At 45.4% G+C, this 25,283-nt stretch overlaps 2 protein-coding genes across 7 annotated transcripts in view; one reads left to right on the top strand and one right to left on the bottom strand.

Annotated features, from left to right (window-relative positions):
* The first annotated feature begins 506 nt into the window (after positions 1-506).
* ZNF18 (zinc finger protein 18) lies at positions 507-21,234 on the top strand. Of its 5 annotated transcripts, none has more exons than XM_049702247.1 (7): positions 507-538; positions 6,315-6,794; positions 8,030-8,216; positions 8,638-8,729; positions 14,571-14,655; positions 15,298-15,405; positions 19,618-21,234. In XM_049702247.1, the coding sequence occupies exons 2-7, from the start codon at positions 6,408-6,410 to the stop codon at positions 20,382-20,384; spliced, it is 1,626 nt and encodes a 541-aa protein (XP_049558204.1). In that variant the 5' UTR covers positions 507-538; positions 6,315-6,407; the 3' UTR covers positions 20,385-21,234. The 5 variants fall into 5 exon arrangements, with proteins under 5 accessions (XP_049558204.1, XP_033278739.1, XP_004266879.1 ...); XM_033422848.2 differs by lacking the exon at positions 507-538 and adding an exon at positions 545-1,298; XM_004266831.4 differs by lacking the exon at positions 507-538 and adding an exon at positions 545-1,298 and having other exon boundaries at positions 6,292-6,794.
* Positions 21,235-23,098: 1,864 nt separating this feature from the next.
* The window catches only part of DNAH9 (dynein axonemal heavy chain 9), a 299,097-nt gene continuing 296,912 nt past the window's right edge, over positions 23,099-25,283 (bottom strand). For both annotated transcript variants that reach the window (XM_004266832.3, XM_033422847.2), the window contains one exon: positions 23,099-23,536. In XM_004266832.3, coding sequence (XP_004266880.1) covers positions 23,309-23,536 — 228 coding nt within the window. In that variant the 3' untranslated portion in view covers positions 23,099-23,308. The remainder of the gene's footprint in view (positions 23,537-25,283) is intronic.

Genomic DNA, 25,283 nt, shown 5'->3' with positions numbered 1-25,283 from the left:
CCCCATTGAACTTCAACACTGAAAAGAGGGGAGGTGGAAGGAGAGCGCCCGGGAAATGCAGAGTAGGTGAGAGCTGGAGAAGCGGGACAGAGCAAGGTCGGGGCAAATCATATGCCCCTGGGAGGCCAAGTGAGGTGAGAACCCCAAGGAGACTCCGGGTAAGAACCTGGGATACGGCCCGAAAGCTTCAGCTCTGGGTGTGGGACTGGCAGAGGGGTCTGGGAAAGTCACGAAAACGACCTCTGCAGCCCTCGCAGTGCTTGGTCCAAGTGCCCGGCCCAGACCCGGGGCTCACTACACATCCAGGTGAGGACTGAGTGACCGCGCGGAACTCGAATGAATGACCCAACCGCCCGCTGCAGGCGACGCACAGTGGCCTCGGCGCCGCGGAGGCGCGGGCGGGGCGGAGCGACCCGGGCGGCCAATCGGAGCCCGCGCCTCCGCCCCGCCCCCGCCCCGCCCCGCCCCGCCAGCCCCAGAGGCGCGCGCAGCCTCCCGTCTCCCGGAAGTGCGCCCAGAGCCGGCGCCGCGGTTCGAGGTGAGCGCACGCGGGCTTGACAGGCCTGGCCGCGGCAGCCCGGGGTCTGGCCTGGCGCCTCCCGCGTCCGCGCCGGACTCGGCCGGAACTCCGGGAGCGGCGGTCGGGCCGGCGGACGCGCGCCCGAGTGCCCGGGAGCGCGCGCGGGGACGCGGCGAGTGCGGGGGAGGGGCGACGGGGCTGTGAGTGGACTCTGGGGTTGTGGAGACCCGGTACCCCGGACCGGGCCCTGCGTCCCTGAGCCTGTGGGCCCCTCCGGACTCTCCGGCCACGTCTCTGGACTGGGACCGAAAAGGGGCCCCTCCCTCCTGCCTTCCCCCAAAGGCTGGAAGTGAGCCTCGGGAAGAGGGAACCCGGATGGGCTGATGCCCGGAGTCTCTTTCCCGGCGCTGTCGGCGTCGTGGGCGGAGGGTGGAGAACGCAGTGGGCAGCACTGCCCAGCGCCTGGCAGGCCTGGATCCCCCCTGGCCTCCGGGGCGCTAAATGCCTGTAGCTTCTCCTCCCCTCCAGCCCTTTGTGACAGCTCCCAAATCCGCCCCCCAAATTCAAAGGTTTGCAGCTCTCCTCCCCAGAGCACAGGCTTAGAGCCTCCTGGGTTTGAATTTGGCCGCCGCAGTGAGCCTCAGAGGTTGCCGATCTGTACACTGTAATACTCACCTTGCTGGGTAATTGTGAGGATTAGAAACGACTTGAACTGAGCCTAATAAGGAGCTGATGCATAGTGTTAAAGAAAAAGTTACTCAGAGACTCGTTAAAAACGGTAAGGCAGACTATTCAGGGGGGCTACCGTGGGACTTTGTGGTATTGGAGCGAGAGATTGAATACAACAAGGGCAACTGGAAATTTATAGCCAAGGGGTGGGGAGGGCTCAGTGGGTGGAAAATTACTAAGAGGAAACATCTGGGTTAAGGGGGGACTCTAGCTAAGCCAACTTGACCGGTTTTGTTGAAGGCAGGCCACGGCCATAAGGAATTTGAGCAGATACCAAGGGATGTTGAATTTGATCAAATGTCAAGTCTTGCTGACTCCCTAAACTGGAGTCAGCAAGATTCTTGCTAAACTGGACTGGAAGTGACAAGGACAGAGTCCAAGGGCCAGTCCTAGTCAAAGAGATGACTCAGTCAACTTCAGCTTGACTGAAGTTTGATTAAGGAGACAGTCTTTGTCAATAGTAGGTGCTCTGCAAAGGGTTACTTGTATATGAATGTATAGTAAGTATCCTTACCTAGATGTTCATTTAAAAAATCATTCTAATTTGTTATAGCTTTAATAAGTATAGCAACTATACATTTGGGATATCTTTAAATTTTTTTCATAACAGGAGCAGATTCTCATGAAGTCATTGGGATATCAATCTATAAAGCATCTATCAAGTAATTTAATTATAAGCGAGGCATTACCCCTACCATTATGTGAGAGTATAATTGCTGAAATTAGATTTAAATGTTTTATAATCTATAGTTTTCCCTGAAAGTCAGTTTCCCTGTTATCTAAACTGCTATCTTAATTAGGGAACTAAGTAAATGTGAATAATTCTACTGATAAGTCTCTTGCTATCTGACATCTTGCCACTTGTTATTTGAAACTCAGGATCCAAATAGATCTAGACAGTGAAGGATGTGTGTATATTTATTAAAAATTTTAACAGTTATTTAAAGCTTCTCATTTCTCTCTAAGCAGTGCTTTAGCTGTTTCCTACAAATTTTGATATGTTGTGTTTTCATTGTCATTCAATATGAAAATATATTTTAATTTCCTGTGTGGTTTGTTTTCTTTGGTCATAGGTTATTTACTATTGTTATTTAACAATTTCCATATATTGGGATAGTCTAGGTATCTTATTGTTATTGGTTTCTAGTTATTGATTTCTCTGTGGTCAGAGAATCTATACTTTAAGATTCCAGTGTTTTGAAACTTAATTATACACATGGTCTGTTTTGACGGATGCTTCGTATGCACTTGAAATGAATGTGTATTCTGCAGTTGTTGGTTTATATATATATTTATATATATATAAAATTATTATTTTTTTTTTTGCTGTACGTGGTCACTGCTGTGGCCTCTCCCGTTGCAGAGCACAGGCTCTGGACACGCAGGCCCAGTGGCCACGGCCCACAGGCCCAGCCGCTCTGTGGTATGTGGGATCCTCCCAGACTGGGGCACGAACCCGTGTCCCCTGCATCGGCAGGTGGACTCCCAACCACTGCGCCACCAGGGAAGCCCCTGCAGTTGTTGGTTTAAATGTCAATTACATCAACTTGGGTGATAGTGTTGTTCAGATTTTCTATATCCTTACAGGTTTTTTTGGTCTATTTTTTCTATCAATTACTGAGAGAACAGTGTTAAAATCTCCAACTATGATTGAGGATTTGTCCCTTTAGACCTGATATTAGGTGCATACACATTTAGGTTGCTTTGTGTTCTAGATGATTTGACCCATTTATCATAATGAAATGTCCCTCTTTTTCTCTTTGTCATGAAGTCTCTTGGTCACATACTAATATAGCCATACCAGCTTTCATGTGCTTGCTGTTTGCATGGAATGTCTTTTTCCAACCATTTTATTTCCAAACTATCTGTCTTTATACATAAAATGTCTCTTGTAGACAGCATACCATTGGGTCTTGCTTTTTTAAATTTGACAATCTCAACCTTATAATTCAAGTGTTTAGTCCATTTACATTTAATGTAATTATTGATATGGCTGGGTATTAATCTATCATATTGTCTTTTTTCCATTTGATCTTTCTGATTTTTATTCTTGATCCTTTCCTGTATATTATTGACTGTTTTTTAGTGTTCGTCTATTGGCTTTTAGCTATACCTCTTTGTATAATATTTTTACAGCTAACAGTATGCATCCTTAAATTATCAACATTTAACTTATTGGAATATACTTTAATATTGTACCACTTTATAATTCACATTTCTTATTTCCTGCCCCTCACTTAACACCTTTACATTTCCCATCTGTCACTTCACCTGACACTACTTCTTACTTCTAACTTTCTATTTCTGAATTAGCAGTTCATAAATGTAAAAACAACAGATTAATTCCATTTACCCTCTCCTTTGTGCTATTTTTATATCTTTTACTTCTAGTTGTCTTATGTTCTACTTATACTATTGTCTTCTTTGCCTTAACAGTCAGTTGCCTTTTAAGGAAGTTAGGAGAAATAAAAGCATAGTATCTTAAACTTATTCACCATGTATTTACCATTTCTGGAGATCTTCATTCCTTTCTGTATATATGAGTTTCCCTTAAACTGGAAGAATGTCCTTTAGCATTTCTTGTAGTACAAGTCATTGGTGAAAAATTCTCTTAGCTTATTTATCTGAAAAATGTCTTTAATTCTTTCTTTGAAAGGTGTTTTTGTTGGATGTGGAATTCTGGGTTGATGGTTCATTTTCTAGAATTTGCATTTGTTTCTTTTTATAATTTCTATTTCTCTATAGAAAGTCACTATCTCTTCTGTCATAAAGACTATATTGTTTTTAAGTCCTCAGGCCATCTGAAGTTGGTTTCTTTTTACTGCTTTCCCTTGATTTTGAGTCACATTTTCCTGTTTCTTTACATGTGTAGTAATTTTGGATTGCATCCTGGATATTGTGGATGGCACATTGTAGACCCTAAGGATTCTGTTACCTCCCTCTGAAGAGTGCTGATTTTTATTCTAGCAGGCAGTTCAATTACTGACTGATCAACTTGTGTTGGCTTGGTTTTAGGGCAGATCTTTGGAAAGCCCAAGGTGTTTCCCAAATTCCTTTTTTTTTGGCCATGCTGTGTGGCTTGCGGGATCTTAGCTCCCGGATCAGGGGTTGAACCTGGGCCCTTGGCAGTGAAAGCATGGAGTCCTAACCACTGGACTGCCAGGGAATTCCCCAAATTCTTCTAACTGGATCAGAATAGAGCAGTAGACTGGACCTCTTCTGTGGATCTTGTTGAAGCTTGGCTTTAAGTTTTTTAGGGCAGGTTTAGAGTAGGTCTTTCTCTAGAGCATGGTCCTTACTCCTAACATGTGGCCTTTCTGGTATCTCAGGATGCCTTGAGTGTTAATAAGGTCTCTCTCCTCTCAGGGTCAGAAACGCAAATGTCTCTCATCACTGACTGGCCTTTTGTATCCCTCTTTTGCTCCTTTAACCTGGTAGCAACTGCTCTTTGTTGAACCTTGCATAGTTTCACCCTACTGAGTGCAGCCCAGCCCTTGGCCAGAACTCACAGGGGGCCCCCCCGCACAGACTTCCGCCTCCACCCCATAGCTCCCTCCTCCCTGCTGCCGTGTTCTTCCGATCCCAGCCACTTCGGTAGCTCCAAATGCTGATCTCTGCCTCCTCAGTTTAGTGAGACCTCTGGTCTCTGCTTAAGCTCCAGCCTTCTGCACTGGGATTAGGAAATCCTCCCCCGGCAGACAGCTGGGATGATCGTGGCCCTCCTCACAAGCTTTTCTTCTCTCAGGGATTCCATTCTCGCCTTTCCGGTTGGCCAGTGCTTGAAAACAGTGGCCTCTTAGGTTTTCTCCAGTTTTGTCATTGTTTACAGTAGGTGGGCTGCCATGACCGGAAATAGAATTCCTGAATTATTGAGAACATATGTTGCTGTAGCACTCTGGGTGCTGCGTGAATATATGAATGAAATATATGGGTCTCTGCGTAAACAAAAAGTACAGTTAGTGAGGTCCACATGAGAAACATAATATTAGATCGATCCTTTTTACCTTACTCCTTCCTTTTTTGTACCCTTGAAAAAAAATGCTTTCTTTTTTTGTTTGTTTTATTTTTAAATGATGTTGTGATATAGGGTGGCTTGTTTGGGTGAAGTGGTGGGGGTGAAGACGTTGCTCTTACACCTCAAGGAAAAAGCAGCCATCAAAAGCTACAGTGTTGTACTGATCTCTGATTACGCCAGACACCCAAGTGATTGATTGTTGTGGTTCATTTTATGGAGAAATGATGACCTCTAGCTCCTTCATAATATTTAAAGATAGACCCAATAATCTAATATTAGGATTACATGCAAGAAAGCTAGCTAGAAATAGTGCATGCTCGTTTAAAAATATCTTAATATTAACTTTGCCATTTAATAGTTCTCTTTTCACTGTCTTAGTTGCTGCCTTCTGAATTTTGATACCACTCGCCATAAAAGAGTGATTACTTGCTTCAAGTCTGTAGGAATGTTTTTGAGGTAGTCAGTATTTATTCTAAACCTTCTTTCAGTCCAGTGTTGAAAATTTCAGTGTGACAGGTTTTTCATAAATTCCCAGTTTTCAACATGGCATTCAAAAGAGGTCACTTAGAAATTTCATTGCACCTTTTGGGGAAGAGTTCTCTTCAACCTCATATTTATTTTGGAAGCATCTGATCATTTCAGCCTTAGCCTTCATTCCTAGGGCTTCAAGGTCTTTGTTCAGCTTTATTTTTTGGTCTGCAGACACATGGATGCAGACATTGGAGTGTTTTGCAGAAGAGCTGTTTACTTGGAAACCCACAGTGAGAACGCTTAATGTGGTGCGTTTCATTTTTCTACTTGGTCTGGCCTTTTGAAGACCAAGAGAGAACGTTGTAAAAATGGTCAGGGTGATGATGACAGTCTAGATATGGTAGTAATGGTTTGCTCTGTGGCTTCAAGTTTACCATCTTTCAAAATAGATTACTGTGTCCATTGATTTCAGAAGATGCACGGTTGCCTCCGAGGCTTCTCAGGCAGGGCGTGTGAATTTGTCCTTTCTGAAAGTGCGTCCCTCTCATCCGCATAGCATCACTGTCACTCCCCCTCCAGTGTCCCTGTGAGAGGCTCTGTGAAGACCTGGTTCTCCCAGGGACAACTCCATCCCAGAAGCACATCACCTAAAAGGACTTGCCAAGCCAGAGGATGCCCGTGGAGCTGGGGCAGGCTCCAGTCCTGCCGCCGCCACTGGCCAAGCCCAAGGAGTCCGCGTTCTCTGGACCAGATGACACCCCTCGAGGGGAGCCCTCCAGCTCTGAGATTGCACGCCAGCTTTTCAGGCAGTTTCCTTACCAGGTGATGTCCGGGCCCCACGAAACCCTGAGACAACTTCGGAAGCTCTGTTCCCAGTGGCTGCAGCCAGAGGTTCACACCAAGGAGCAGATCCTAGAGATCCTGACGTTGGAGCAGTTCCTGACCATCCTGCCCGGGGAGATCCAGATGTGGGTGCGGAAGCAGTGTCCAGGCAGCGGGGAGGAAGCAGTGACCCTTGTGGAGAGCTTGAGGGGGGACCCCCAGAAGCTGTGGCAGTGGGTGAGCAGAGAGTTTTGTGATCTCTGACTGAAGCACAGGGCTCCTCTGGGGTCTTAGCAGGGGTGTTGTCTGTTTTTCTGGCACCAAATATGTAGGCTTTTCCACACCAACAACCAATTCGCTGACACTGTCTGGCTTGGCTCAGACCCCAGAGGATAAGGGCTAGTCCCATAAGACTGACCCCATTTCATACCCCATCACAAGCTGCAGGGGCCACCCGTACTTATGACCCACTGGCTACAAATTTGAAGGTTCCCACAACCCCCTCCTCGGGTTTGATCGTTCGCTACAGTGACTCATAGATCTCAAGGAAACACTTTACTCGTATTTTCCGGTTTGTTATAAAGGATATGATTGAGAAACAGCCAAATGGAGGAGATGGGGGTGGCACAGGGCATCTGCTCCCTCATCTGGGCATGCCATCCTCCTGGCACTTGTATGTATTCACCAGCTCAGAAGCTCCCTGAACCCCACAGGTTAGGAGTTATTATGGAGGTTTCATTACTTAGGCATGATTGCTTCATCATTGGCCGTTGGTGATTGAAAATCTCCAGCCCCTCTCCCTTCCCCGGAGGTTGAGGGGTGGCGCTGGAAGTTCCAACCCTCTGATCACCTGATTAGTTCCTCTGGGACCGGCCACCATCCTGAAGCCGTCTAGGGGCCACCAAGAGTCACCTCGTCAGCATCAACTCAGGGATGGTTGAAAGGGGCTCCTTCTGAATAGGAGGAGTTGCTCCCGGCACTCCTGTCCTTCAGGAGATTCCAGGGCTTTTAGGAGCACTTGCCAGGAACCTGGGACAAAGCCCAGTTGCACATTTCTTGTTATACTATCTCAGTGTGTCCCCATGCCTCACCTGATTCTAAGACTCCGACTCCCTGAGATTCTCCACACTTTTTATCCATTAGGGATTGAAGCTAAATCTCCCATCCCATTCCATCTTTAGAATGTTTGAGAAGCTGTTCCAAAGATGCCTGCCTTTTAATTGGTGGAGACTGTCCAGTAGAAACACAACATCAGTGGCCTGTTGGAAGGGCTCGCAGGCCATGGCTTCTGGCCTCTCTCAGGACGTTTCCTTCCCTGGTTCCTGCTGGACCAGAAGTAAATGCTCGCTTTTTTCTTTCCCTGCCCCATGTCCCTAAGGACTGCCTTATGATGCGTTCTAGAAGGTTAGCTTTGTATCTTTCAGAAATCCTTACTCTGGATCTTTCAGTAATTAGTACCATGTGGTCTCTAGATCAGCATCCAAGTTCTGGGACAGGAAGTCTTATCACAGAAGGCGGAGCCTGAAAGCTGCCCACTGGGGGAAGCGGAGGCCCATGTTGAAGTGCCTCAGGAGCTGGGGCTTCAGAACTCAGCCTGCCGGTCTGGGGAGCCACTGAGCCACATCGTGAAAGAGGAGTCCGACTCGGAACAAGGACTAGGTGAGGGGCAGGTGGTGTGTGTGGTGCCGTCTTGGAGAAATTGTGGGATTGTGGTTAGTAGGCCTAAGAGTGAATTGAAATGATGTGCCGCTTAGATTGGGGTGTCTCTGGGAAGTTCGGAAGCAGGGTAGACATACAGGAATCACTCTGATTTGGAGATTCAAAGGCTGCAATTTAAACCACTTATGACAGGGCCAGGCCTTTCGGATTTGGGTTCTGGGGAGGGAGGTGGGATGAGACACGGGTGAGGCAGCTGGGAAGGTAGGGGGAGTTGGAGTGGGTTAGGGAGGTAAGCACAAGTCTGAGATCACAGATGGCAGAACAGGCGTTGGTTCTAACGTGTGGAGGTTTGCACCTGTGCCCTCTGGCTAGCGGGTGACAGGACATCGGGATTCTTTAATCTTCCTGTCTCCGCCTTCAGCCCTGGCTGCCTCCCCACTTCCTGCCCGACCCGAGGAAAGGCTCATCAGAGACCAAGACTTTGGAGCCTCCCTTCTCCACACAGCACCTCAGGTGAGCGGGGTTCCCCTGCTTCTCGTACCCCAGAACCTCGCTCCGAGGGTCTGTCAACAGTCCGTGGATTGAAAAGGGAAGCGTTCTCAGAATCGGAGGAGAGAGGAAGGCCTAGCAAGGATGACAGCCATACATGTGGAATGAAACTCGAGTTTCAATATTTCTTTAAAGGCAGAATGTTTCCTAATTGTCATCTTTAATAATAGAATCTGGGCCCTCGAAGAAGTTGCTGTGATGAAGCAATCTTGTCTCCCTTTTTTATTACCTTTGGGTTATGCTGAGAAAAGACTGTTATTTCATTTCCTAGTCTAGGCCTCCACGTTGGGGTCGGTTTGTGATCTCGAATGTTATATCTAACGTGGGGACAGGTTATCCTCTCCCCCACTCACTTGTGGAGGTGTGACTGACAAACTATAGAGTGCACTTATTTAAAGTGTACAATTCGATCAGTTCTTGGACATGGTATATACAGATGTGAAGCCAGAACTGCAGTCAAGATAGTAAACATATCTGTCGCCCCCAAAGGCTTCCTTCTGTAATACCCTCCCTGCTGCTCTTCTACTCTCCCCCAGTCCTGAGGCAACTACTGTTCTGCTTCCTGTCACCATACAGTACTTTGCATTTTCTGGAATTTTACACAAAATGGAACCATGCCACATGTACTTCTTTGTTCTTCATGCCACATGTCTTTGTTCTTCTGCATATCATGTATTTTTCTTGCTTGCTTTTAATAGTTTCTCTCTGATTTAAAAAATTTTGACTATGATGAGCCTTGGGGTCATTTTCTTCATGTTCCTTGTTCTTGGGGTTCACTGAAGTTCTTGGATCTGCTGGATTATAGCTTTCATCAGATTTAGAAAAATTCTGGCCGTTATGTCAACTGCTTTTTCTGTCTCCCTGCCTTCTCTGCTTCTTTGGGAACTGTGAGAATAGCACGCATGTGGGACATGTATAATCTTAACATGTGTATATATACATTAGATCTCTTCAAGTTGACCCACAGCTGACTGATGCTCTGTTCTCTCTCTCTTTTTAATCTCTGTGTTTTATTTTGTGTAGTTTCTAGTTTTATGTCTTCAAGCTCATTAATCTTTTCTTCTGCAGTGTTTTATCTGCTTTTAATCCCATCCAGTATATTTTGCATCTCAGATGTTTTTCATCTCTAGAAGTTTGAATTTGGGCTTTATCATATCTTTCATGTCTGTACTTAATGTGTTCAATCTTTCCTCCAGCTCCTTGAACATATGGAATATGTTTATAATATCTGTATTAATGTCCTTGTCTGCTAATTTATCACCTGTGTCAGTTCTGAGTCAGTTTTGATGGATGGTTTGATCTCCTCATTATGAGATGTTTTTTCCTACTTCCTTGTATGCCCAGTAATCTTTGATTGCATGTCAGGCATGGTGAATTTTACATTGTTGGGGGCTGCATATTTTTGCATTCCTATAAATGTTGTTGAGCTCTGCTCTGGGATGCAGTTAAGTTACTTGGATACAGTTTGTTACATGGCACCAGTGAAGCCTTTAGTCTAGGGCTAATCTTCCTCCTGTACTGAGGTGATACTATACCTTATGCTTCTTGATGGACAACGTTTTCCACTCTGGCTGCTGGAAATATGAAGTGTTTCCAGCACTCTGGAGACTGTGCCTTCTGCTTCTTTCGGGGGGGGGGTCTTTCCTTGACTTGCGGGGGACCCTCTGCAGATCTCCAGAGCTCTCTCTGTGTGCAGCTCCCCTGCTGACAACTCTGTAACCCTCTTGGCCTCCCCAGACCCTGAGCTCCTTCTGCTGCTCTGGAGGCCCTCTCCAGGTGGTAAGTTTGGGCAACTGTAGGGCACACGGGGATCTCTGTTCTGCTCTTCCTAAAGTATATCGTCTGCAAATCATTGTTTCATATATCTTGTCCCCGTTTTTGGTTGTTTCAGCAGGGAGGTAAATCCATTCCCTGTTACTCCATCTTGGCTGTAAACACAAGTCTCAAGAACAGGTTTATCTTGATTATGTGGTGAACAACTCTGAAAAGTTGCATTTGATAAAAATCAACGTTTTCTGAAGAACCTAGGGGCAGGACAGGAATAAAGACGCAGATGTAGAGAATGGACTTGAGGACACAGAAAGGGGGAAGGGTAAGCTGTGACAAAGCGAGAGAGTGGCATGGACATATATACACTACCAAACGTAAAATAGATAGCTAGTGGGAAGCAGCTGCATAGCACAGGGAGATCAGCTCGGTGATTTGTGACCACCTAGAGGGGTGGGATAGGGAGGGTGGGAGGGAGGGAGACGCAAGAGGGAGGAGATATGGGAACATATGTATACGTATAGCTGATTCACTTTGTTATACAGCAGAAACTAACACACCATTGTAAAGCAATTATACTCCAATAAAGATGTAAAAAAAAAAAAAGATAGCTAGTGGGAAGCAGCCACATAGCACAGGGAGATCAGCTCGGTGCTGTGTGACCACCTAGAGGGGTGGGATAGGGAGGGTGGGAGGGAGACGCAACAAGGAGGGGATATGGGGATATATGTATACGTATAGCTGATTCACTTTGTTATACAGCAGAAACTAACACACCACTGTAAAGCAATTATACTCCAATAAAGATGTTAAAAAAAATCAACTTTTTCAGGCACCTGTAGATCTTAATCAGAGCATTGTTTCAAACCTTTGGGGAGCTCTTCTTGGGACTTTCCTCGTGGGGTACTTGAGAGTGAAGGTGAGGACACAGGGAAGCCGCTGTAGATGTGTCTGAGCCTCAGCTTTCCAGGCTCAAAAGATTTAGAAACCAGAGTCCGAGCTTTGCAGTTTACCCCGGGCAGAGGGTGGGGAGGGGGCAGGGAAGGGATACAGCTTTTCAGTGACTCAAGGGTGCCCATCTTCCTGCTTTTAAGTACGCAGAAACCAAACTGTTAGGCAGGAGGCTCCTTGGTGAAAAAGATTTGGGTATTCTGCCAAATATCTCAGGTCGACTTGGAGGATTATTATTGCTTCTATAGTAAATACAGAGTATCCCTATGAAAAGCATATACAATTTATTAACATATTTTAACTAGCGGAGTTGAACATTAGCTCTACATTACGTGAGGACATTAACCATGACTTGTTCTGGGTAGCTTGCAGTCAGTATTCCAAATGCTCACCAGCAGCACCATATAAATGTATGTATATAAATATATGTAATGTATAAATAGCGGATAACTGATTAACAGCTACTCACCCCAAACAAACAAAAATCATCCCTACCCGATCCCAATATCCCTCTCCCAAACTAACAACTATTTGCATCAGAAGGACCTCGATGTTTAATGGAGTCTTTTGTAACTAACTGAAGGGAATGTTTAAATACAGCATAAAGAATCATGTCCTCTGATCTGTTCCCTAAATTAGGAACCTCGAGAACAATGGCAGGGTATGAGGTCCACAGTGGTAGATGCCGTGACTGAGTCAGAGACAGTCTCACAGACTTGGGGTTGCACTGGCGCCGGTTCCTGTGTCTTCAAACCTTGGGAAGGGAACACAGCACAGATGCCTGTGTGCCAGTCAGTTGTGGCAGTGTCCCACAAACCCACAAGATGGTGCTGTTTCCACATGAAACTGAGATGATTTCCCCATCAGATCTCATACTTCCATCCTTCCAGAATAGGAATTTGGACTTTTTTCTCCTCTTATAAAAATGACAGAAAATGAAGATGGCTGCAGTTGGTGTCTTGCCTCTTAAGTAAGGGGCTTCGTATGCATCCCTAGCTCCTGGGCAGTTCCTTGAGTAAATGTGTGGCTTTAATCTGGAGGCACGCCTTTCAGAGACTCCTGAAGCCTCTTTCCTGGGCTTTGAAAGGGCTGATGGTGGCCCTTGGGGGATTTGGTGGCTGTATTCCTTTCTGCCTTGTACTGTGCTGGGTGGCTACTCTCTTGGTGCCCACGGACGAGGCCTGTATCCGGCGAGCCAGGCCTCCAGGCAGATGTTACCACGCTTGGCAGCCCGTCCTTTTCTCTGCCAGTGCCGACGTGAGGGTCTGTGTGTTTTGACCAGGAAGACCGAGGACTCCTGTATTCAGCAGTGTTTGCTCAAGCTGGTTATTTCCAGTAGGCTGTTAAGGTAGCTTCCTTCACAGAAGATTAACAAAGTAAGTTGCTAAAAATTCCTACTTTAAATTTTTAAAAATTAAAATCCATATTTAAAATGTGGTTATAGTTAATAAACATATAGAGTTCACTTTTCACCTTTTCACTTTTTTCACCCTAAGAAATTTAATTCCTCCTTTTCTTTTCTTCTTTTAAAGCTTAGTATCTGCTAGTTAAAGAATTTTTGGCGTCCCCACTCTCTTTCAGCCATTTCCAGTCCCCTTAATGTACTGGGGGCAGAGTTAATGCAGAATGGTGAATGGCCTCCCTGGGTAGTGGGTTGGGTGTGATGGAGGGTGACTTCTCTTCTCATTCTTCTTCTCCTCACTTCTGCCGCCTGTGGCCTGGCTGGCCGTTCATGACAATAATAGATGGTTATCAACTTTGGGGTTTCCGAGAGTGTGCAGGATCCCTGAATTCTCCCTGTGAACCTTGGGAGCCCGATAACCCATAGGCTGCATGTGGTAGTGATAATGAGAATACAGACCGCCTACCAAGCACGTGTTTGCTAAGGGCTTTGTTTCACCCAGACAACTTCTATTGAGTGCCTGCTCCAGCCTGGGCACGGTCTTGGGAACTGAGAGAGAACAGTGGAGGATCCTTTTCTCATGGTGCGAATGTGCTACAGAGGCAACTGTTCATTAAATACGTTCGTGAGTGTGTGTGTGTGTGTGTGTATACATATATATATATATAAATATTTAATAAACTGTGGTGAATGCTATGAATGAAAAGTAGTGGGTGCTTTGAAAGTAGCTCACACTTGGTTACTTCTGTTAAACCTCCAGACAGTGTTTTGAGTCTAGTACTATCATTAGGTGAGGACTGAGGCCCAGAAAAGTTTAGTAACTTCCTCTAGATCACGCAGCTGGAAATGGCAGACCTGGGACATGAATCCCAGTGCGTCTGACGCCAGTGACTGCGCTGTTCATCACTCTGCTGTACAAACTGAGTGTCTAACAGTCAGCCTCCTGGTGGGGAGACTGCCATTTGATTCACAAAAGTTGACCCCAGCTCCATGGCCTTCCCAGCGTTGAGTCTCCAGGCTCAGTTCCATAGGATTAGAAGGGCATGTTTTGGGCGTACTCAAGGGACAGCTTCCCTAGGGAACCCCTCCATTTCCCACTCACTGGAGAAAAACTGATCTGCTGTTGGACCTAAACTCAGAACCGTCGGGAGATTCGAAGTGTGTGTGGCTGCAGCATTTCTGCTCCGAGGCCACAGTCTGTCTCACAGTGAGACTCACAACTCGCCTGATGTCATTCTTTACCCTTCCCACCCCTTCACTGATTTGCACTTGCTTTTCCAACAAATACATTTTAAAATTTCTTTCCTTTCCCTCTTGAGTTTCCAGACTTTAATGAAATATGGGGAATATCGGGCCCCTGCTGCTCAAAGACCTCTCTGATAAGCACTGAGAGAGTTAAGCAAAAGGCAAGTGGAGAAAGGGCTCCTGCCTTCTCTTTCTTCTCCACTCGCAAAAACAGGCAACTTAAAAGAAAATACAGAACTTAAAACCTAAATGTTTTCTAACCACGGCAAGAAACACTGAGGCAGACCCTGTCGATTTCCCATTGAAGCTCCTCCCATGCTTTCTCAGACCATCTGATGGCCAGGATCCTGAGGCCCATTCCTTTCTTCTCAGCCTCCCACAGGCAGGGAAGGAGGGTTCAGAAGCCTTCCCTGGACTCACAGCATTGTGTTTTTCTCTAGGAGCAGTGGAGGCACCTGGATTCCACTCAGAAGGAGCAATACTGGGATCTCATGCTGGAGACTTATGGGAAGATGGTCTCAGGAGGTACGGGCATGGGTCAGCCTGATGGAAGGAGACATCTTCCGTGTGCTTTAGAGACAGCCGCACTGCTTGATGTTCTCTGGGTGAAGGAAATCCTTAGAGACGTGGCTGGGAACTGCGGAGCTGGAGGTGGTTGAGTTACAGTGACAGCTCCCTGTACTGGACGTGTTCTGTGCGCCTGGCACTGTTGTGGCTCCTCATGTACAGTAACTCCCCTCATCTGTGAAATGGGTGATGGAATTCCCATTTTAAGGTGGTGAAAGTGAGCATCAGATCAAGTCATTTGCTCACTGTTACGTAGCTCGTAGGTGCTGAGTTACGACGGGGCTCAGCGGTGGCCGACCATGCATGGCCTTTTCTACTAACCACAGTCCCAGCCAACCACGCGTGGGGTCCCAGTCACGACCGTCGCACCAGCCTGCCAGGTGGTCTGACTCCTCCCTCTCAGAATCTTCTTTTTGTGGCCTTCACCACATATCCTGGGTTTCTCGTGAGTACTGGTGTCTTAGACGCTCCGCACATCCTCAGCGGTCTCCAGAGCTTCCCTAGTTCCCTTTGCACTCAGCGCCCTCCTTCGAGCAACACGGCTTGGTCCCCAGTGCTCCCCATTCATCCAGGCCCACAGATTATCTCTCTCTGTACCAGGCATTTCCAATCCCAAGCATGACCTGACTGATCCAGCCGGGTTTGGGGCAGAGCTGACAGGACCACACCTACACATCAGTGAGAAGATCCCAAGATCCACCTGCATAGGTGAGTGATCCTCTACTGGTCCAGAGCCATTGCTGACCTCCAGTCATTATATTGGAGGTGGTGGGGCAATATCCGTACTTGGTTTCTATTACATTGGTTCTAACCGGCCGTGATCTGGTCAGTCCAGTTTGAGTACCAAGGTGGGTCTCGTCTCTGACTATTGGGCTGTTGACACATATTTAACCATGGAAGAAAGACCCCGCATCCGATCTGTTGCCTCACTCTTGCCTGTTTTGACAGCTTTCTTTCTTAGAATTAGGGTTAGTACAGTTGAGACCAAAACAGATATGGGTTGAATTCTATTATTAAAAAAAGATTATCTAACAGGCCACTATTATCCTTCCTAACAAGAAGGTTCAAAGTAACTAGACTTTTCTTACTCTGGTTATGGTGAATGGTAACTGACCCACCCTCAACAAAATAAACAAGACAAACAGAAAAATATGGTCTAGCTGATCTCCATGCATCTAAGTCTCATTAAACAGAAGCAACATCAAATACTTCATATAAATCACATTATTTTAAGACTGGTACGAAGAAATATGAACTTGTTCTGCTGTAAAACAGTAATTACCCTTTGCATTCTACATTCTTTAAAAACATTGCAGTTATGTAAAATCAACTGTCAAACATTCCTGCACACACACACACACACACACACACACACACACACTCTCTCTCTCTCTCTCTCTCTCTCTCTCTCTCTCCCTCAAATCTACAAAAGATCCCAGAACCATGGAGGAATAAAAGGACCAAGGATGGGAACTCTATGACAGGCCATTCTTTCTCCCCAGTAAGATCTGATTAATTGTTTCCTTCGCTAATGTATCAATACCACAGAGAGAGCAAGCATCACATGAGACATACGGTTTTAATTTTAAGCAATATATTTACCATAATACTACTTCACAAGGATTCCTTTGGAGCAGTATTTTTTAAACTGCATTTTGTGACCAGTTAGCAGGTTGTGAAAATATTTTATAGGGTTGCAACCAGCATTTTAAAAAATGAAATGATAATACCGAATAGAAAATATCAAAATATATTTCGATATAAAAGTATTTCTTATCGTGGGTAGCAGACAAAAAAAAAAGTTTGAAAATGCTGCTTTAGAGGTTGTTGCAGTAGGATTTTTGTTTTAATAGACTTTATTTTTTAGAGCAGTTTCAGGTTCACAGCAAAATTGAGAGGAAGGTACAGGGATTGCCCCTGTACTCCCATGCGGTAGGATTTTATTTGTGATACCTTGCTCACTCTATCTCCATATGGCAACATTCTATTTTTTTTCTTTCCCGTCATCTCACCTGCTGACATGGTCCCATTAGATCTTACCTTGAACCAGACTGTGGAGAGTGTATAAAGCCGGCCTGCCTTGATAAGGGAAAGAGACGCCATTGTAGGTTCTTGAGAGAGGATTTGTGGGGAGAGAGGCTGAGGAAGCAGCCACGTGCAGGACAGCCCGGGAGGGTCCCCTTGGAGGAGGGGAACCCTGTGGGCAGCCGACGCAGGAGTCCAGGTGTGCAGGGACGAGACAGTGATACCAAGACAGGAAAGGACTAGTCCGGTCTCAAAGGTACAAGAGTGAGCAGTCTGCCAAATCTGGACTCAGAGCAGGGGGCGATGTCCCAGGAGAGGGTAGATACGCTATTTTGTTTGACCATATGGAAGAACAGCTCACTGTTAAAGAAGGTCAGCAGGTGAGTAAGCCTCAAAAAGCCTCATACTCATACCTCTAATCAAATTCCCAAAGGATTAAAATTATATATATATATATATATATACAGTTGACCCATGTATAGCAAAGGTTTGAACTGTGCAGGAACACTTATGCTCAGATGTTTTTCAATAAATTTGTACACGATCCGCATTTGGTTGAATCCACTGATGCAGAACCTGGATGCTGAGGGCTGACTATAAAGTTACACTCGGAAGTTGACTGCACCAGGGTGGGTGCCCCAAACCCCTCGTTGTTCAAGGGTCAACTATGTTTGGAAAAATGGTTCTTAAGTAGTTATCAGGAAAAATACTGCAAGAACAGTAAAAAGGTTTGAAAGAAGAATGTTTCATCAATGTTGGGTCTGTAAATATTAAGAATATATCATTTTAAAAGGGTAAACTCATTACCACAGTGGGATACTGATATAACAATAGATGCACAGGCCAATGGAACAGAAGACAGAGCCTGGGAACAGAGGCTGGTCTATAAAGGACTTTAATATGTGATGAAGGAAGAAGCAGAACAAATCCACGGGATGAGCAAAATAAGGAAAAAGACTGGGAAGAGGAATTAGCTTAAATTTTATGTATGTCATATACCAAAATAAGTTGGAAACAGATGAAAAAGACATAAAATATGAAAATAAAATAATAATAGAGAAGAAAACGGGTAAATGTTTGACTCATGTCAAGCTGGGGAAGCTTTTTATAAGTATAAAAGCAACGGAAAAGAATCATTAAAAGATTAATAGATTTGACTGTATTTAAAAAGAAAGAGACTACAACTCCTATACATAAAAATAACCCCAAACAAAATTAAAGTAATAACTAAACGGTGAAAAACTCTTTTCACGAACATGACAGATAAGTGATTATTTTTCTTAATATAGAAGGAGTTAATGCAAGCTGATAAGAAAAAAAGTGACTTTCCCAGTAAAAAAAAAAAGTGGACAGCAGTCTTGGAGTATGAAAAATAACTCATAAGTGTGGAAAACTTTAATAACTAAAGAATTAAAATTTATACCAATGAGAAGCCATTTTTCACCAGCCTTAATGGCAGATACTTGAGACACAGTCAGTGCTTAGGTATTGAACACTCGCCTCCTCTCTGCCCAGCCTCTCAGACCCGAGGATGGATGGCAGAGTCGTTGCAGAAATCGATTTGCCAGTAGGTGTCAACAGCCTTAATACCATTCATGCCCACTGACACAGTAATTCTACTTTGAGGAACCTCCTTTAAGATATTGATCAGAAATGTGGGCAGAATTTATGAAGAAAAAGGCTTATCACATATAATTTATAGTAGCAAAATATAACAAACAACTTAATTCCCATAGTAGGAGAACTCTTAAATAAATTATGTTTCCTCTTATGTGTTTATTATGACGTCTCCACAGTGGGCCATTATTCAGCTCTTTAAAATGATATTTATGAAGGCTTCTTTAAAGAAAAGAGAAAGTACCTTTGTCATCTGAGAGGAACATGTTATAAGGCTCTGAATTACCAAGTTCAGGTCTGGTTCTCTAGCAGATTCCGGTCTCTAGCTGATAATTTGAAAGACACTGATATAGGAAAGAGAAAGGCAAGCAGCTTCTTTAGATCTACAGGAATAAAGTAATTTATAAAAGTTGAAGATAAATTCTACCACTAAAATAAAAATCTTTACTACATGCATCATTAAGTAGTAATAAGCAAAAACCCAAGTTATGATGAGAAAAACAAACTTTACCTGTTACGTGACATAATGAAGCACAAGTGAATGCTGGATTCAAGCACAGACTGAGGGGTTCGCTTTTACACAGCAGTCTCACTGTGCATCACAACCACAGTAAAATGACACGTGGTTGCATTTCATGAATTTTGGGGTGACTTGTGAAAGGGAGAATCCATGTGGAATTGATAAGTACCACCATCTACAATTTAAAGGCTACAAAGCCAGAAATAGAACTGTTTATACAGTATGATATCGGTTGTGTCAGAAAAAAGCACATACATACATATGTACATACATACATATGTATAAATTAGATAAGACTGGAAGGAAATGTATACTCATAGTTGTTGCCTCTGGGTGGTATAATTGAGGTTGATTTGGTTTTCTTGTGTATGCTTTTCAAATTGTTTTTAGTGATCATATTTATCTTTTATATATAATTAGATAAAAACCAATACGTTTTTAGAGTAGTACTCTCATATACTAGACTTGTTTTTCCTGGGCTTAAGAAACTTGCTGCTTCTTTGTGGGGGTGGCCACTATGGCCTCTGGGAGCCATCCTCTGCTGTCAGTTGTTCTCCTTGGTTCCAGAGCTGAGTCACAGCCTGGACACATGTGAAGTGAGTGCCAGGTGCTCAGGCTGGACAGTGTTTTTCTTCACTCACCGATGCCCTCTTGGTAAAAAGAATTAATGTTTTGTGATGACCCTCTCTCTGACACATGAGTTGCAAAGCAGGGCAGACCACTGATTGAGCTGCTCCATATCTTCTTTTTCCTCTCAGGGGACAGACAGGAGAATGACAAAGAGAACTTAAACTTGGAGAACTACAGGGACCAGGACCCTCAAGCCTCAGGAGAGCCTCCTCAGACTTCCTTGAGTGGCCTCTTCAGCAAGGATGAGCCGAGATGCTTTGGAGAAGGAGAGAATCTCCCCGAGGCCCAGGAGAACCTTCATGGTGAGGGGACAGGGGCGCAGCTCTCTCCCCGAGAGAGGAATTCCAGGACACAGCTGGGTCAGCATCTGCCACCTCTTCCCGGAGAGCCGTCCATGCCATGGCTGGAGGGGAAGAGAGAGGCCTCCCCACGACGGCAGCCGAGAGCCCCCATGGCCCAGAGACTCCCTACCTGCAGGGAGTGTGGGAAAGCCTTCTACCGGAATTCCCAGCTGGATTTTCACCAAAGAACTCACACTGGAGAGACGTACTTTCAGTGCCCCACCTGCAAAAAAGCCTTTCTGCGGAGTTCAAACTTCGTGAAGCATCAGCGAATCCACACAGGCGAGAAGCCCTGCAAGTGTGATACGTGTGGGAAGGGCTTTAGCGACTTCTCGGGGCTGCGCCACCACGAGAAAATCCACACGGGGGAGAAGCCCTATAAGTGCCCCATCTGTGAGAAGAGTTTTATTCAGAGATCCAACTTTAATAGGCATCAGAGGGTTCACACAGGAGAGAAACCGTATAAGTGCTCCCGCTGTGGGAAAAGTTTCAGCTGGAGCTCAAGCCTTGCCAAACATCAAAGATCCCATTTGGGAAAGAAGCCCTTTCAATAGCCAAGCTCTGTGAGCCCATGTCTGTCTCCTGGTCCATTTAAAAATACTTGGCGGGCTTCCCTGGTTGCACAGTGGTTAACAATCCGCCTGCCAATGCAGAGGACACGGGTTCAAGCCCTGGTCTGGGAAGATTCCACATGCCGCGGAGCAACTAAGCCCGTGCGCCACAACTACTGAGCCTGCATTCTAGAGCCCGCGTGCCACAACTACTGAAGCCTGTGCACCTAGAGCCCGTGCTCCGCAACAAGAGAAGCCACCGCAATGAGAAGCTCGTGCACCACAATGCAGAGTAGCCCCCGCTCACCACAACTAGAGAAAGCATGCGTGCAGCAACAAAGACCCAACGTGGCCAAAAATAAATAAATTTATTTAAAAAAATAAAAAACAAACTTGGCTCCATCCGTAGAAATTGCATCTCTTAGAAAATATCCCTGTTGTCTCATTTTTTCATGGATTGGAGAGGAGAGACTGGGACATGGTTTTAGACGCGGAGGATATCTTGGCCTCGGGATCGGATTTCACGCAGGTTGAGTTTCTTGCTTCTGCATCAGGAGGAAGAAAAGTCTTCACCTTTCAGCTCATCTCTTCTCTTGGACCCCTTGGGGAAAATGTGTCACTTGGAGGTCCCATTTTAGGAGTGGTCTCTGGGAAGGGTTTAACTGGATTAGCCGCAGCTGCTGCTGGGAAGAACCTCACATCCGCCCTTTAGAACTGTGGTCCTAGAGCAGGTCTTCTGTTCCAGAGGGGGGAGTGTAGAGGCCAGTTAGCTCAGTGTGGTCTTTGTCATAAAGGTGCAAAGCTAACTCCAAGCTTCCCTTGTTTTCAATAAACTTGGTGGTCACTCCCTGTCTTGTCTGTGTCTGCAGCGTCCACTGTGTGCTGACTGGAACTCACAGACCCTAAGTGGTGGTTGAGCTCCTAGATCAGCTCGTACAAACCCACCAAGTTTACCAGCCAGCAGAACAGTGATGGGAACTTGCTAGCCTGGTGCCCCGGTGAGAGCTTGGCCAGTGCAGGGCACTCTGATGTCCTCTTTCCGTGCCCACCTCCCACTTGCTCTGGGGCCTCAAGTTGCCCCTCTTTCTCCTGGCGTCCCCCTTAGGCAATCCATCATTTTTGCCAAAGTGTCCTGGCCTCTAAAATAATCTTCCTTCTCTCATTTTGTCTGTACGTGTTAGGAAGAAATCAATAGTATTGATCCAATTTATAGTGTATCTAGAGGTTTATTAACACACATATCTAACCTGACCACTTGTCTCCAAAACTGACGTGGCCCAGAGTGTCCTGCTCTCGTACCGCGACACCACTTTCCTTCCATCTTGGTCGTCCTCTGCCTGCTCTCACTGTACTGTTCCCAGTGAGGATCAGGAAGCGTGATGCTGAGGAGGAGGACAGAGCTATCTCCATGGGAACAGATGAACTGTAGGCAAGAAACTGCAAGTTGTTGGCAAACAATGGGAAGTACATTGCTGGCTGATGTGAGGAGAGACAGCACTTAGGTTGGAATCCCTGGATTCCAGAGGAATTTGTTAACTCTTATAGCATGAAGATGAGGAATAAGGCCCTTCTTTGGGGGATGTGGGAACCACAAGGCAGAAAGCAGGAAAATCATGGTGGAATTGGCATGAGACTCTGTGTTCTCATAGCAGAGGTTTGTAGGAGGGTGGGTTTTTATGTTTTGCATCAGGAGTTCTCAAAGTGCAGTCCCCAGACTTGGAGCATCGGCAATTTCCTAGACTTACTGAATCAGACTCTGAATGATGGGGGCCAGCAATCTTTGTTTTAACAAGTCCTCCAGGGGATTCTGATGCCTGCTCAAAATGAAGAACCACTGTACTAAATAGTAATTAATCCAAAAATAAGTCTCTCCAAGGATATGTGGAAATAATGATCCTAGAAGGAGTGGTGAATCCCCACCCCCAGACGACTTAACCAACAAGCCCCCCCCCATAGAGCTCTTTACAGCTCATTAAAACTGTAGACCTCTTTGGGCATCCAGTGAAAATGTGTTCCACAGAGGAAAATCTAGAAAACTTTTAGGTTAAAAAGCTTTAGGTGAAAGAGTTCTCCTTGGGCCCCTCTTAAATGATCTGAAGGATGACAGAAAGACAAGGAAACAATCCACCTTGTTTGCAGTTTTGTCCTCGGCAAGTAGTATATGTTAAACACTTGTTAAATGGCTGTGTGGATTAATGAAGGATAAATATTGCATATATACTTCCCTTATCCTCTAGAGCAGTGATCAGCAAAATTTAGCCCACTGCCTGTTTTTGTAAAGTTTTATTAGAACGTGGCCACACCCATTCGTTTAGGTATCATCTATGGCTGCTTCAGGGTTACAGTGGTAGAGGTGAGCAGTGGCAACAGAAGCAGTATGCCCTGCGAAGCCTAAAATATTTACTATCTGACCCCTAACAGAAAAAGTTTGGTGGCCCCCTGATCCACAGTAACATTCCTCAAACCATAAAGTGCATACAAATCACCTGGGGAGCTTGCTAAAATGCAGACTCTGATTCATGGGCAATGCCGGTGCTGCTGGGCCCCGGACTAGCTGGGAACTAGCTGCGTGTAGGGCTGTATAACGACGTCAGGGCTCAAGTGCCTGTGGCTCGTTTCTCTTGGGCTCTTCATGATAACTTATGACTCTGCAACGCTCAAAGCCTGGACCAGACACAGTTGAAGAACAAATCGCTTTATTAGGAAAGGGTCAGTGTTACGACACTCTTCTCCCTAGTTCCCAGGTCCACACTCCTCTGGCTCTGCCTCACTTTAGGTCCTTCTCTCCGAGTTCCCCAAAGGAATTCTTCAGAACTGTGAGTGCTTTCGGTTTCTCATCTTTCTCTAGGGCTGTGGTCCGCCCTCTCCACTGGTCCCTCTGGGCAGCCTCCAGCCCAGCTCTGTCTCCTCGGTGGGTCTGCAGGGAGCTACACCTGGAGAAGCAAGGCTACTCCGGCCAGAACCCACTTGGAAGGCTTCTCCTTCGTCTTCAGGTGTAAAGTCCACACGTAGGTGGGTCCTCGCTGACAAGTCTTGTACACAGGACAGGGATAGGTACTGCGGCAATCCTGCTTATCTGCGGGGATGGCCTTGAGGAGCAACACAGGCATGGGGGGCGCCAGCTCCTTCAGCTTCCCCTCGGTGATGACCCCAGCCTGAGGACAAGGACATGAGAACATCTCAGGTCAGGCCCCAAGCTCAGCCAGCCAGGCCTGCTCCTGTCGGGAGATCCGGGAGAGAGACTGGGAAGACCTGGTTGCCCTGGGCCCACCCCCTTACTAAGTTCTCTCGACAACCCACGATGGGGTGCCGTGGAGGGGTGGACATCATATTCCCAGTGTTTTTCAGCCTGAATATCTTCTCGAAGCAGAGTTCCGAAAGCTGTTGCCTATCATATGCACATTAATCTCTTTGGGGCTTGAATTTCTCTTAGTTTTATTTTGTCATTTCGTAAGCATACCGAATGCAGCTATCTGCCAGATGTCATGCTAGGTGCTAGGGACTTAAAGCTGAGCAAGACACAGTCCCTGCCGGCAAACGCTTTAGATGTTAAGGCTTTGGTTATGTCCTGTTCCAGCTTCTTATGTGCTGTCCTCCACCCTCTAGAGCATTTTCTCTTTTTGAGCGGAGGGAGCTGTGTTCTATCTTCTCTCAAGTAACAGGGACCTGGCCGTTCTGTAGCTTTCCAGCTGGGGCCTCTCTCTGGTTCTCTGAGATGTCTCCATAGTGCCGTCTGGGGAAGTTTTTCCTAGTAGTCCTGAGAAATATTCTGAGGAACAAAAAGGTGCCTTGGTGAAATAAGCTTGGGAAGTGGTGCTTACCATGCCCTGGACCTGAAGCTTTACGGTGCACACTAGCACACTGCAGACAAGAAGTCCTGGCAGTAAAGAAAACAGTTTGACTTTATTTATCCCAGTCTTTCCCAAACTTATTTGACCACAGGACCCTTTTCTTGCAACCTATTCATTTCTCGTGGCACTAGGGTTTTCTGAACATACTTTGGGAAATGATGATCCAGAGTGACTTATGGATTCCTTGCCTGTGCCTAGGTGATTCTGAGCCCCTTATGCGTGGACAGAATTTGTTTTAATTCCCATGAAATGTATTTAACGGGAAGGATGTGCCTCTTCAGTTCTGGTAGAGGCTGACATGAGGCATAGTAAGTAACAGAACTAAGGTAAACAGTGAGGACCCCTTGTCCCCCACAACTGAGTGTTTATGGTAGGGAGTGGCAGCAGGGGTAGAACCTTTCTTTTTCCATATACCATAAAACCAACTCTTTTAAAATGTACATTTCACTGGTTTTTAGTATATTTATAAACTTGTACAGTCATCACCACTATCTAAATTCCAGAATATTTTTATCACCCCAGAAAGAAACTCTATAACCATTAGCTGTCACCATTAGTAGTGGGGTGTTAATGTCGTCAGTTATTATGGTTGAGTTGTCTGTTTCTCCCTTCAGTTCTGACAGTTTTCATCTCCTTTATTTTGGGGTCTCTTTTGTTAGATGCACATATATTTGTCATTGTTATATCTTCTTGATGGATGGACCTTTTATCACTGTAAAATGCCTTTTTTTGGTCTCTACAATTCCTCTCTCTTCTATCTTTTCTCTAATAACAATTTTAAGTCTATTTTGTCTACTATTAGCATAGTCCCCCAACTCTCTTTGGTTACTGTTTTCATGGCATGTCTTTTCCATCTGTTTACTTTCAACCTATTTGTGTCTTTAAATCTAAAGTGTGTCTCTTATACACAGCATGTAGTTGGATCAGGTTTTTAAAAATTTAATCCATTCTGCCAATCTCTGCCTTTTAATTGTAGTGTTTAATCCATTTGCATTTAATGCTTGCTCTTTTTTCAGTCATTTTTCTTCAACAAACACTGCTCTGGTTGCCA

This window comes from Orcinus orca, chromosome 19, assembly GCF_937001465.1.
Source record: "Orcinus orca chromosome 19, mOrcOrc1.1, whole genome shotgun sequence".
NCBI lineage: Eukaryota > Metazoa > Chordata > Mammalia > Artiodactyla > Delphinidae > Orcinus > Orcinus orca.
This window is presented reverse-complemented; position numbering and strand designations above follow the sequence as displayed.

Coding starts and splice junctions, on each gene's coding strand:
- ZNF18 (XM_049702247.1), top strand. CDS start 6,408: ATGCCCGTGGAGCTGGGGCAGGCTCCAGTCCTGCCGCCGCCACTGGCC. Junction 8,730..14,570: donor TTCTCCACACAGCACCTCAG/GTGAGCGGGGTT, acceptor GTTTTTCTCTAG/GAGCAGTGGAGGCACCTGGA. Junction 14,656..15,297: donor TGGGAAGATGGTCTCAGGAG/GTACGGGCATGG, acceptor TCTCTGTACCAG/GCATTTCCAATCCCAAGCAT.